General features: G+C 34.7%; 1 protein-coding gene across 1 annotated transcript in view; it reads right to left on the reverse strand.

Annotated features, from left to right (window-relative positions):
• Positions 1 to 14839, reverse strand: part of NRG3 (neuregulin 3) — a 401196-nt gene that overhangs the window by 219556 nt on the left and 166801 nt on the right. Inside the window, exon 2 of the mRNA XM_035539071.1 lies at positions 12619 to 12748. Within this exon, the coding sequence (XP_035394964.1) occupies positions 12619 to 12748 (130 nt within the window). The remainder of the gene's footprint in view (positions 1 to 12618; positions 12749 to 14839) is intronic.

Raw genomic sequence — 14839 nt, forward strand, 5'->3', positions numbered from 1 at the left:
AACAATTTCATGTGAGAAAATAAAATTCATTCCCAAGAGCTTTTGAATAAAATATTCTGAAATGTTGTTTTATTTCTTGCAGTCATTCGTTACCCCATATTTATTATTTTTAGCATTCCAATTTGAAAGATTTCAGAGAACGCAAGGATTTTTCCTATTAATGAGCATTTTTATGCAGACTAGCCATCTGCGTATTTGACTAGTAAAGTATCAGTTGATCCTAATACAAGTCCACAAATACCAGTCAAACACAAAATCATTATTATCTCTAGAAGATTATCCACTGAATAGAAAGCATTAATACAAAATAAGCTTTATAATATGATTGCAAAGTTAGCACACCTGAAAATAGAAAGCAAGCTTAAGGGCTACGTGGCCAATCTGCAAGCATACAGCTAACAGCAAGTAACAAGAATGAATCAACTGTCTTTCTGCCCTACAATGACAAAGTCCTTTGTCAAAACATTCTCAGTGGTTAAACTTAGTTTAACTTTGTAGACTTGGAATTCAAGATTTGTGAAGCTCCACTCTTGAAGACAGACTGGAAAAGTTAGTCACCAAGAAGCTGCACTGTGTGGAGGGGACAAGAAAAATGTAAATAATCAGTAAAAAGAAGTCACGAAGCAAGCAGTAGCATTTTATAAAGGGAAAAACAGCAACAGAACAGAAAAATCCTTCCAATGGATCACTGAAAAGATCCCTGAAATGTATCTAGGAGCATTACAAAATACCCAGTCTTTCAGAGCAAATCAGACAAGCATCTATCAGAAGTTACCTGCCTGGGGTCACACAAATGACATCTACAGATCCTTTCTGAGCCTAGTTTTCTATGACACTATTAGACATCTACCAAAGATGACAGAACTCTAGAGGAAAAAGTTGAAACTAATAGTGGCAGTTGAAAATCAGAATTAAAAAAAGGGCATAGCAAATTTACATCATAAAAGACATCCTTTGTTGGTTTTATTCCTCAAGTACATATTGCATGTATTGCTTTCTGTGTCTGTCATCAATTTATTTGAACACAAAGTGATATATTAATATAATTAATATATTATTAATATAATAATATATTCCCCTTATTAATACTGAATCTGCAATTTTAATATGAGAGATGCTTTAGAGAAATGTCTATTATGATGTCTACTGCCAAGACATTCTTTTAGTGCTCGTCTTCAAAATCCTTCCTGTTTTAATGCACAGGGACATTAATAATATACTGTCAGATCAATACTCATAATTTTCAGTAAGTCCATAATAAAATAGGAGTTTGCATTTGGACTCTGAAACAGTCTGAGACACTAGGAAAGTGTCCCATTCCACCTAGAGCATCCTTAAAGACACCAAAAAACTTGAGTGTGTCTGGCCATGTTTTCCTTACTCAGTAATAACATACAACTTTTTCTCAAAGTAGGTCTACAAGAACTACAAATCTTGGCAAATCTGAAATCAATTTTATAGCATAAACTAACATTTAGCTCTGCTTTTACTTCTTTTCTTCTTCCTTTTGCTATTCCTTTATGTGAGAACATGGTCCTCTATGGTTTGAAAATTCAAAGAAACTGCAAGCCTTGGTGTTTTTTTATTATTATTATTTTTTTAGTTGAAAGAGATAAAATAACAGCTTTCTGCCTCTGAATTTCTCACAGGTCCAATTTGGATTTGAAGAGAAAAAGTCAAAAAAGCATGGTAAAAAGAACTTGTAGATAAATGGAAAAAGGCTAGATATTTAAAAATCATCTGATTCCATCTTGCAACATCAAGAATAAACTATATAGTGTAAACAAGAACATATTATATTTTCTGCAATTCAAAGTAAATTATTCAAAACATTCTATTATGATGCTTAATGGAAATCTCAAATTTCACTCAACTCTAGTATTCCAACTGAAATCAGTCTAGGATAAAATTAAGTACATGTAAGACTGGTTATTTATGTTTGACTTTTAGAGGTGACAAGAATATTAGTTTCAGATAACAACAAACCATTTAGAAGTCATTCTCATTCCTATTCTGATAATTACGTTGTGAGGTATAAACCACAAAATCATATATGCAATCACACCAAGGCCTCAAATAAATATTTTTTGTCCAACAGCCATAACATTGAATAGCATCCATTGGAAGTTTTTTTTTTTTCCTGCAATATCCTGTGTTTTATGTTGTCTCTCTCTTTCCCAAGTCACAAAGACCTTTAAATACCTCATTTCATACATCAAAAGTGCCTGTCAAGGCACTACAAACATATAAATACCCCTTCAATGAACTTCTGCCCTAGACTATAATAGATACTGTATCTGAAATAAAAGTAATCAAAAAGTTTCTGAAGAAAGGTGATCTTTATGTTTTTATTGCCTGTGAATTGGCTACTGTGGATTGAACTTGATTGCATAGCATCAAGAGTTAAGGGAAAGAGACAATTAACAGTCCTTTAGTGAAATAGTGTCCCTGTATAAATTCTCCAAAGCTATAATTCCCTTAATTCTCACTCCTTCCCATTGTAGCTGTGCAACTAAATGACATCATAAACTTGCGCCATCACATAGGATGTTGTGAACAGCAAGAAAGAACATCTAAAGCCTCTCCGAGACTGAGGATTAAAATTCCTCTGTCTAACGAATTTTGAAGAAGTTCAGAGACAGTTGCTTTCAGCTTTGAAACATCTGTACTGCTTCCACGAGTTGCAACTTTGGAAGAGCAAACAGAAACAGCACTTGACAGCAGTAACACTTCCCCCTCTCTCTTCTTTCAACAAGCTCACTGACAGCCCCAAACACTTTCCCAACTGTTTACTGATACTACACTCCAATGATGTCCACCATAACAATCCAGACTGCAAAGCAGACAAACAATAACTTTTTAGCTGATTTTTTTTATTTTTTTTAACTTACCTTTTATATCTCCTTAGATTTATAGCAGGGGCTTGACCTCTGGAAGTAGTTGCAGAGATATCTGTATTTTGCATTCCACTATCACATATTCTTCACTTTTTAATAATTTAGTTAACAAGATCGCACAGGCACACCATAGCCATCTGAAGCAGCCAGGTATTCGACATCAAATTCAGATATTGATTCAAGTAGGGGTCAATTTATTACCCTAGTCTTGACGCTAGCCTTCTTCAATTGCATAATTCTTGCAAAATCTTTGGTTTGCTACCTATCAAAGTGGCTGAAGGCAAAAATGCAGCCCCAAATTCATTACAGCCTTCTGAAGATATCTCTGAATACACTTTATATAAATCTACTTCTTAGTAGATACTGCTTCCAGGTGGCTTAAGGAATTTATCCCTGTATGCACTAGACCAACTTCAAGGAGTTTGTTTCACATTCAAATGACCAACTCAATGCTATGCAGTAATGGGTACACTATAAGAATCAGAATATTTACCTCTTTGCCATAACTCACAAATGACAGTTTACATTACCTGCACATCTAATCTACATACCTCAGTTTTCATAACAGTACAAGATCCACACATTTTTGCCTCACTTCTCCCAATTCTATTTATTTAGTATGAAGGGTTTTGTTTGCAGAGGGATGCATGGAGGAAAGGGGTGTTTTTGTTTGTCCTTCTTGCCTAGATTAAGCTAGAATACTGGTGGATTACTGGTGGATTAAAATTTTGGTAGTTAGCATTTTGATATAGTTGGCATTTGTTTCTATTTAAATAACTCAATTAATTGTCCAGGGTTTATTTGTTCTCCTAGTAAGATTTTTTCCAGTACGCCTTTTGGGAAAACGTCTGCAGATAGGATTAGGTTGGAAATACTATTCCTTTCCATGTACTTAAGACACTGGCAAGGATGAGAATTTAAATGAGAGATTTCAGATGTCTGCATTACACACTTCACAAATTCCTTCTTGCCTAAGGGAGGTATAACAACAACAACAACAAAAACCCTAACTCATTTCCAAGTTAATTTAAAAGCAGGGTTTGGTGGCTGAATATTTACATATTTTAGCTTGAAGACAGATACAATATACTTGATTGATATTTGTGCCCATGCTTTAAGGTTTTCTTTTCTACGAATACTTGCGTGTAGTATAAGCTATACATTCCTCTTTCCATTTATAGGCATTGGAAGGGGGGTAGGGGGAATCAACACACCACAACTCATAAATTGATGGAATATTCCTTTGCAGGGGAAAGCTTTTACCATTTGTATTTTTCCAATTTTTTGAGTTTACCTCTTCATATTGTATTTCATGTTTCAGACAGCATGTACTGAGTAATAACCTTCTGTAGGTCACATAACTTTATTTCTCTTTAGAACTGCAAAACAGGGATCAGTTTAGAGACAGTTTCTTACATTTAAAAATCAACTTTCTTCATGGAAGTTTGTGTTTTGTACTAAATGGATTTGAGTCCTCTCTGCCAGTGTAGATTTGCTGTACAATCAAGATGCATTGCTAACCAGTAATGACAAGACACAGCTTCAGAAATGTGTAGGCACAAGAAGATGTGGTGACAAAAATTTAAGGTTCCACCAGCTTTAAGTGTGCTTGCTGGCAAGATGAGAATGAATGCTAGTGCAGCATTGCTTCCTAGTCTCCCACTTAGGTGACAAATCAAGAAATCCAAGAATTATTAGCAGCCATAAGAAAAAAAAAAAAAAAAAAAAAAAAAAAGCAGTTGCTCATTTTTCACTTCTCTCTACCAGAATTCAGGACTATAGCCTAACTCTTCCTTCAGCCAATCAAAGGGTCTTGCCAAATTCAAAGGGAGTTTAACTGGGTCTCTTCCTCTTTCACCTCTCAAGAAGCGATAATTTACTGAAAGCTTCCAGAAAAATCTTGTTTCACTTGCATTACTGATAGTTCTGAGAAAAAGTACTTCTCTTTTGTTTGTGACATAACTGCACATACTTAAAGATTAACACTGTTTGATTTGACAGCTATTATCTATGAATTTGTACTGGGTCAGGCTGGGATGTTAACTTTCCCTGCAGCAGCCCATACAGTGCTGTGCTCTGCACTTGTAGCTAGGACAGCAATGGTATCACACCAGTGTTGTGTCTGCTGCTGAGCAGTGCTGACACAGCATCAGGACTCTCTCTAACCCTCCTAGGGGGTGGGCAAAAATGTGAGAAAAGAAACATCACCAGGGCAGCTGATCTAAACCAACCAAAGGGATATTCCATACCATATGATGTCACACTCAGCAATAAAAGGTGGAAAAAGGAAGGGGGGGGGGGGGGGGGGCTCTCATTGTGAAAACGTCTGTCCTCCTCCCGAACACCGGCTACGTGCGTTGAGGCCCTGCTTCAAGGACGTGGTCAAGCATCGCTCATTTGTGGGAAGTAGAGAGTAATTTCTTTCCTCTGCACTTCCACATAGCCTTTACTTGTTTTGTTTAGTTTTCCCTTTCCCCCTCCCTTTTCCCCTTTCCCTTTTTTCTTTCCCCTTTAGTTAAATTGTTATTTGTTTAGTTAAATTGTTTAGTTAAATTGTTCAATTAATAATAATCTTTCCTTAATTCTTTTTTTTTTTCCTTTAATTAATCATCCTTATCTCAACCCGTGAGTTGTTCTTTCCTTCACTTCTTCCCCTCCTCATCTAAGGAGGGGGAGTGAGAGAGCAGTTGTGGTGTTCAGCTGCCTAGCACGGTAAAACCACCACAGAATTACAAACATATGGCTTTCAGAACATGTGGATATTTTTAAAACAGGTGTTTAAAAAAATATGCAGGGGCTGTGCTCAACCATTATCTTTGATTTCCCATCCTTTATGTTAACTGAAAATGGATTTAGATGAATTGCTTAGTATTTTGGGAAAGAGAAATTAATTCCACAATTTTTCAGTCCTCTGTGGTGATACAAGTTTAAAAATATATACATTCTCTTAAGGTTCAACATTAACTTCGGCTGCACAGCTACCCAACTTCTTCTTTATTTCTTCCTCAAACTCTTTAAGAATAAAATTTGAATAAACTTTCCAAACATGATGAAATGGACTACAAATTTTATTTCTTATGAATATTTGCTTAAATCAAATGAATAACATAGGTGAATGAAGTTAAATCAGTATAGAATTAAAATATCTGTGCATGCATTTCATGTGTACAGTACTATGGCTTTACTTTTTTGCTCTGACTGGAAAAGAGCATCCTCATCAAAACCTGAACCAGGGAGTGCAAGTTTCACAACTAAGGAAGACTGAAATAGAACCAGAAATTTATACAATTCAGTTTTTCAAAGGGAAATAACTAGCAAATCTGGCTTATGGTGCTAAGCAGAATGCAAATATAGACTGAAATACTATGAATACAAAGTATAGCATCTTGATGGAAGCCTAAAACTAAATATAGAGCTTTATTTTATTTCATAGTTCTTTTTATTGTGAAATTCATTTGTCCTCTCCAAAATAGGAAGACTACTGCAAGCTTGCTTTAGAAAATTGTTAGGAAAGATAAACGGATAACATACTTTGCCAGTGATTTCTCTGGAGGAAAAAAAAAATCATCCAAAACTTAAGAGATATTTGAAGAAACAATACTAAATGAACAGCAACAAGTAATCACTGAGTTATTGCAATACTCAAGAACTTAAGCATGTGCAGAAGGGTAAATTTTAATAAACATATGAAGGGAAACATTTAGTATGACATTCAAAATACAGGCTGTTACACTGCTGCATTAAAATACTGAGTTTTTCAGATATTTGAAAGTAACTCAACTTCATAATATGTTTCGATTTGTATATATGTGTATATATACATATATATATAAATATATATATGTATTTCAAGCTGACAGTAATTTCTACAGCAGAAGTTACCGAAGTTTGAAGAAGGTAAATATCTGCCAAGTGCAATAATCCAGGGGAAAATTTGTAAATAAAAAAACCACTAAAATAGAGTGTTGAGACTGTTAAAATTAATCAATAATTACGGTACTTTGACAAGAAGCTTTCTTGAGAGCCTCTATCTGAATATTAAATTTTGAAAGCATCAATCAGGTGTTACCGAATACAGCCATATTCAGTGTGTGTATCACATAATACAGTTGTACACTATTTCACTAGGGAAGGATGTTGAAAGATTTTCATTTGTTTTTGTGAAGTACATGTAAACACAAGCTTCAAATTTAAAATAAACTTATTTACTGAACAATTATACCACAATATCAGACTTGAAGGGTCTTAAGTTTTAAAGAATTATTAGGAAAAGAGTAAGAATATCTGGAAAAGTACTGTTTTTATGCAGGCGAGGGTTAGTTTTTGGTGTGATAATTTAGCTTGAATCCTGATTAACTGGTTTATTTAAATTAGCTCAAATCTTAGATATTAATTACGTATAATTTCAGACCAAGTAGTAAAAAAAATCACATCAGATTGGATAATAACATAAAAACTTATGATTCCTAGGTAACAAGTATGAGTCCTACATATCTCTTGGGCTTTGCACCATTTAATTCTCAGGTTTAGAAACCAGATTTCTTCAGAGTTCCTATCTAAAGAGATTTGTAAGGATAAAACAGGTACATGACAGCGAAGCCATGCAACCTCTTTCCATAATTTCAAGGACAGGAGCTTGAAAGAGCATTCACCAAACTGGTGTGGTTTTTTCCACTTTTTGTTTGTTTGTTTTGGGGGGAAAGGAAAACAGGTATCTAAAACTAGACCAGAAAAACAGAGGTATTCCAATAAAAAAGGGAAAAGTAGTTATAATTCCAGATTTGTGCTTAATATTACTTAAAGAAATAAAGACTTACTTGCTTTTTGTTAGTATAGTCTTGACTACGTCAATATAGCTGAGCAGATTCTACCCTTGGGATGCACAGACTGTGCAAGAGACTTCTTGACCAGAGGTTCTGCAACTTGACTTTTCACAAGCCTGAGCTTTGAGAAGTATCACAGTTGCAAAGCTTTGGACACACAGGCAGCTTCACTTGAGCTAACAGAAACGACTGCAGTGCTGAAGGCAACCAAGAGTTTTGAAAGTGCTGCTGAATAAGCAGGCGATGCAATAGTAACACAATGTGATACCTATATTAAAATGTAGTTGCTTAAAAACACATAATGTTGTATTTCAAGTTCACCTCAGCTTTCTTAAGTAAACAAGAAAGTAAAAATGGCAGCATTTCCAGCTAATGATGTTTGCAACTACACAAATATAATCTAGATGTGTGCTACACCTGTGCTCATAAGCCAATAATTTTCACAACAGGAGGTGTGTTGATTGCCCTTGACATGGAAAGTGTCCTAAGTTTAAAGCACAGCTTTCTTCCTCCTTTACATTCTTGTAGCCGTATATTACACTGTCAACACCATGGATTCTTTTTGATGAAACTAACCTTGTAATATTGGGACATCAACAAAATGCCTTATTTGTTGTCATTCAATAGCAAATTATTTTCTGGTTTTGCTTTACTTATATGTTGGTAATGCTCTCGAGAAATGTTGCCGTGTGTAATGAGATGGGAACAACACTAAACATGGTAGCTGGTATGTTAAAATACCTAGGTCAGGCTGCAAAAATCTAGATAAGGTGGTATATAACTGAAACAGGAAAACAATCAATTTATCTTTTTAGATTTTTAACTTATGGTTAGGTAAACATATCACAGAATCACAGAAGCATAGAATGGTTTGGGTTGGACCTTAAAGCCCATCCAGTTTCAACTCCCTGTTATGGGCAGGGACACCTCCCTCTAGACCAGGTTGCTCAAAGCCCCATCCAGCCTGGCCTTGAACACTTCCAGAGATGGGGCATCCACAGCTGCTCTGGGCAACCTGTGCCAGTGCCTCACCACCCTCTGAGTGAAGAATTTCTTCCCAAAGAAGGAATGCCCTATGCCCTGCTCAGAGCTGTTCTAATTCCAGTCTGCTTGGTATCTTTCTCCTGCTTTCACTGACAGCAAGGGCTGCACCTGAATTACAGTTACCACTATGTGAAAGATCAAGAATAAAAGCTGACAGTATATAATAAACATTTATACAAATAGGACTTTCATTAAAGGAAAATTTAATCCTTTAGGTCTCATAACAGTTTTTAGGCATAACTGAGCAACGCTGGTATCATTTTTTCCATGAGTGTAAAAAGGAAATTTTTATGCATAAAATTGAGTAAGAATACCAAGCTCAGAATTCTTATCAGAACCAGGTCAACCCAAAGATTGTACTAGGGAATCTGAACACTTGGGAGCAATAACCAGAGTAGTCCCCTTTGGATGTATATGCACAATCTGCTGTATTTACATTAACAAGGAAGTGTTTTCTTTACTGTGCATTTGTGAATCTACTCTTTCAAAGACTTTCTGCTTTCAGAAAATACACTCGGGTTTTGTACTGCTTTCTTCATGAATGACAAGAACAAGTGACAAAAGGAATATCTCATCCAACATACTCAAATGGATAAAGAATACATTAGAGTTCATTGCCACTCCAAGATATCCACTGCATATACAATAGTCCTAATGGATTCTTTTGGAAAAGAAATTTAACAACAGTGCAATCCTCTACTCCCTTCAAAAGTTTTAGCCACTCATTCATCCAGCATCTTGCAGTCCTAAATGGGTAATCAGAAGGAATGAAGGGGACTAAAAGACTAAAAAGACATAAAATGGTAGAAGAATTAACTCGGAAATAAGGGAGGAAAAAAGACACAAAATGACACAATGAAACTTGAGATACAGTCTTTGAAATAAAATTATAGTGTTTTTTTTTTATTTTTTTTATTTTTTTTCCTGGTAAAAGCTGCTTTACATAATATCCAGTTAAATGGTGATGTGTCAGTATTGACTGTGTGCTTGATTTGTTTTGTGTAAATAGCAACGAAAAGCACCCTCCCAATCATTTTAAATTCTCAAGAAGGCAACAGGGAAGAAATTTCAACATATGGAGAAGCTAAATATCAAGTTTTCCTACTGTTAACCTACACTATCCTTAAAACCAGCTCGTCTTAAACCATTCACAAAAATAAATACTGAAGTCACATGTTTAAAATAGCACAAAGAGCACCCAGCATATCTCATTTGTTACACAACTGTCACTTTCCATCCCTAGGCATTTTTTTTAAAACAATAATTCACATATACGTCCTCATACATGTACAGACACAAGAATGAATGTACAACTGACTAAGCACATCTACCATCACTCTTTCAACCTGACAGAGTGGGACTCAAGTTTTCTGCTACATCAAGATCTTCTGTCTGCAGCTGTTCCACATGGCAAATTCCCATTTCAGTAAATTGGTGCTCTGTTCTCAGAACAGATGCAAAATCAAACTCTTAATGAGAATATACAATGCCGCTTGATTCTAAGAACAAAGTATCATTTCACACTCTAAATCTTCATAATTCAGTATTCAAACAATTCTTTTAATTGCAAGGGGAATTCCATAACCCTTTCATTCTCAGGGAAAATTACTTTTCTTCTAGTTAGAGGACAAATCCAGTACACCAACATTGTATTTTTCTCTATGAGTACATTCTAGCTGCTATTTCAGAGCATGGTTCTAAGCTGTAGATAGAAAAACACCTGCATCCTGCTCACTACAGCACTGGTCATGAGAAAGAGATACACAATCTGTTACCGAGCTAGATACAGAATTTGAAGGTCAAATTAAACAGTTTCTCTTCAAACTGGACATCATGAAAATCTGATTCTAAATAAATTGCTCTAAAAGTGATTAATGACATTCTTAACTACCATAAAAATGATTCTGAATGAGCTGCCACTTACACTTTTCAAGGTCCTTAAAAAATTAAACGAAGCATTATAACTAGTTTAATCACCTTTTAAATTTTACTTCTCTGATTTTGCTATATGAATTTTTATGTCCATATACACATCTTTTCATGTTGCACACTTCAGAGTACCCACTGAAATAAACAGATGTTTAATTCCCAGAGAATGTGCCAGTGTCTGAAACTTGTACAAGTGATGCAAATCTGCTACATGCCAGAGCTAACAGATTCACAAATGAGATACCTGTATGGAAAAATAACACATGAGAAGGCGATGAAAAATTTTGCTTTGATGGAGAGAATGAAAACTCAACATTATGGCTTGCTTAGTTAAGGGGAAAAGCCTGGATGGAAAAGCCTCTAGCCTTTAGTCAGAATGTGGCATTAGAATCACAGCGAATAAACAATTTGGCAAATGCAGACAATGGGAAAAATCTTGAAAGTCAGAAAAAAAGAGACAGATGATCTCTTATGAGATAAACTCTTGCAGATATGATAGCCTAATCCATATAGTTTACTAGAAGTTTACTAAATTCTGTGCACAGAATTTCGTGAATAAATTTAAGCCCAATTCTTATGTTCATTTCTTTCTTCTCATAAATCTATCAGTTTTGTCCAGTTTGAGTTTTCTGACAATGAAAAATGTTTAAATATCTGAGTGATGTAATTTCCTTGTTCAAAGTTCATGACACTTCTAAGAAAGATTGAAATCACCCACTCGATTTGAGAAAACAATACCTGTAACCTTTTATGACAGAAGTTGAAAGAACAACATTTTTCCACAGTTAACAACTCATAATTATTAATTCAGTAAGCATACCATAAGAAAACAGAAAGCAAACAGGGGAAATGATCACTGAAGCACAAACAACTGCATGGGAAAAATTGCCAGGAGAGAATTTAAAGTAAAAATCTCAGAAATATTATAAACATGCACCAATCTTTAAATCCATACATTTCAACTTTCAAACTAGGCACAAATGATGTTGTGATTTTCTTTTCTTGAGGGACCAACCTTCAGCTAGATCCCAAATTACTCAGTAAAGCTTCTGAGTGTCTCAGGCACTTTTATCGTTTATATCACAGATAACTATATTATATTTGAACCCTCAGTTTAGTATTTAAGCATACATTTAGATACATCCGCTGTATGCCAAAGACAGTAAAATATTAGAAATAAAAGATTTAATTTGTACCACTTCTATATAAATGATTGTTTGAATAGTTCAGGATTTTTTTCTTCTCATCTTTAAGATGTTAAAAGTACTCCTTCTGCATAACAATCCCTTTTACTGGCCTCTACACCCAGAGAAACTTTGGCAATCTGTTTTTTGTTTCTGATATTCTTAAGTATACGTTCAAGGTATTCATAGATATTAACAGAATTTGATCGGTATGAAACTGCAGAACAGCTATCCATAGCAGGTTCAGATGGTCATCACAACCCATTTTATCTTTCAGTAATTAAACTAGAAAACCCAAATACTTAAAACTGCCAAGTGAACAACTCTTCCCCTCTCTTAATGAACACTGCATACAGCTACTGTCAAAGCTATACTTTGAGTACACAAAATAAAGGAATACTTCCAGCATTTAAAGGAACACAAGGCCATTATAAGTAAAAATTCATTCTTGCTTGTACCATTAGAAAATAGAATATTGAAGATTTATCTATAAAAGTAACTAAAATCTTGCTTTTTGTAATGCTGTATTTTTGTTTATAAATATTATCCAGGAGCCAAAAAAAAATGGTGAGGGAAGCAATCAAGTGCAAATAAATTCCAGTGCTTTACATTTATAACATTCTAAATCTAAATGTCTTTTTTTTTTTTTTTGGGGGGGGGGGGGGGGGGGGGGGCTGTTGTCTCCCCAGAACAGAACATTATTATTATTATTTTAACCGAATTACTTTGCAAATGACTTACCGGCAGTGTTTATGCGATCCTGTTAGGGTTTCGATCACAAAGCATTCCCCTTCATTGAGACAATATGCAAGATCCTTGTCTTTGCATGGCTTAAAGTGCTCAGATCGCTCAGTAGAGTATGTTGTAGTATCTATGGAAGATAGAACAAAAAAAAAGTAAAGAAAAGCTTAAACGCTAAACATTGAATGTTTTTAAATTTGATCAAATTAGTCTCCATAACATCAACTGATCAAGACAGTCTAAATAGTTAACTGATAGCAACAGCACAGGGCAAGCAAATTACAGTACAACTGTAATATTATTAGCAGTAGGACTTAAGAAGATTCACAAAAGGAATCTTACATTTGGAAATATTACCAGAAAAAAAGAAACTACATTGAAGCAAAGTTACGTATAATTTCCAAACACTTCCCATTTCTAAAAGATAAAAGCACCCATTTTTTCCTACTACCCTGTATTTTTACGATGATGACTACTGCTAACACTTAAAGAAATTATTGTAGTCATCTTCTATTACTATGTATTTTTAAACCAGAACAATAGATAAGGTTTATTTTCATATTAATAAACTTAAATATGTTTTTAAATTATATAGTTTTTTTCATGAAAAATGAGAAAAATAGTTAATACATTAACAACCTGAAAACGCACACACGCAAAACCCACAACGAAAGAAAAAACAAAGCCAAAAACCTACATATAACACTAATTTGATACACCAGTCACAAAAACTGGCCTAGACTATAAACAAAAGCAACACGCTATAGATTGTTTCATTTCAGGCATATCCTCTCTAGGGTCCCTCCTCTTTCCCCCACAACATAATTCCAAAAAGTGCATTGCACTTTAGTCTGTTAGCCATCAGTTTGGAATATATAGTTACATAACAAGATCTGGAATAGGTTGCCAGCATGTCAGGGTGAACCGCTGTTCGTGCCTTCTGCTTTAACTTTTCCAATTCACTTGGATTAATCAACAATAAACTGAAATTTTCAGAGGAAGATGTCTAACACCATTTTAATTCTCTTCACTACAGCCAGCATTTTCTAATGATGTGTGACTTTCAAAGTAGACAATGATTTCCATAGAGCCATGGTTCAATCTTCATATACAAGCCTCATTTCCAAAACTTAAATTCTTTCTCAAATTGCTGGGACAAGAAGCAGGATCTAATATACTAATATATACTGAAGTTGTAAGAGAACATTTCACCCATACAGACCATCACAAATTATTCTGGTACTGTCAAAGGAATGAAGCTATATTTAATGCTCCTGGAACTTGACAAACTCAAAATTATATAAAACACATTAACTTTCTTTTTGCTTATAACTAAAACCAAAGTAAATATCTACCAAGGTACTACCAAGCTGAAAAGTAAAGCACTGAAATAAAAGAGAACACCCATAAATACAATTGAAGAATGATACTTTACAGAAATCTCTTCATTCCAAAATGGTTGCAAAGTAACTGTGTATTCATTCTTAGAGTATTTTAATGAAAACAATTTTATAATGTTTCTTCGTCACCCAGCCTAAGTGGAGGAAGATTAACAGTATTCATCTGAAAAGAAATATATGTATATATACACACACATCCTAATCCTCATAAAAACACTTTTTCCCAGATAGAAAGTATTTTAGTTCAAAGTTCTCAGTGGAGGGGGAAAAAAAAATCCACAACTGGAAATAAACAGTCTCCCTTCAAATGTTTACACAGATTTAGAATGAAAGGTCCTGCCATTGCCCATGCTACTTTGTTGAAGATGATGCACATCAGCATCTTTCAGAGACACAACATAGTGGAACTCACGAAAAAGGTACAGGCTATAAAAAACTACTGCCTTCAACGACTGCAAGCCAGCCCTGTATTGAAATATATCAAACTGAATTTTGGAAACAATATGAGATGTTTGTAAATGCAAACAGTGCCAAGAATGTCTGCTGACATTGCCAGAGTGATTGGGTCTTATATAACAAAAATATCTTCAGGTAGAAAGCAACACCCAGTTATCTTTTTAAGGTCAGTTTCATAGAGGAGCACTTACATCACCATTGAAAATCTGCATAATAAACATATATAGTGATGTATACACACACACAACAGTAATCAGATATGATATTTCCATCCCTTTTAAATAAGGGAATCTGGATATAATGTTATTTGAAAGCACTTGTGATAATTACCAAACTAGAACTGTTTGATGAGCAGCATCTCAACT

Source organism: Cygnus atratus, chromosome 7, assembly GCF_013377495.2.
Source record: "Cygnus atratus isolate AKBS03 ecotype Queensland, Australia chromosome 7, CAtr_DNAZoo_HiC_assembly, whole genome shotgun sequence".
Lineage (NCBI taxonomy): Eukaryota > Metazoa > Chordata > Aves > Anseriformes > Anatidae > Cygnus > Cygnus atratus.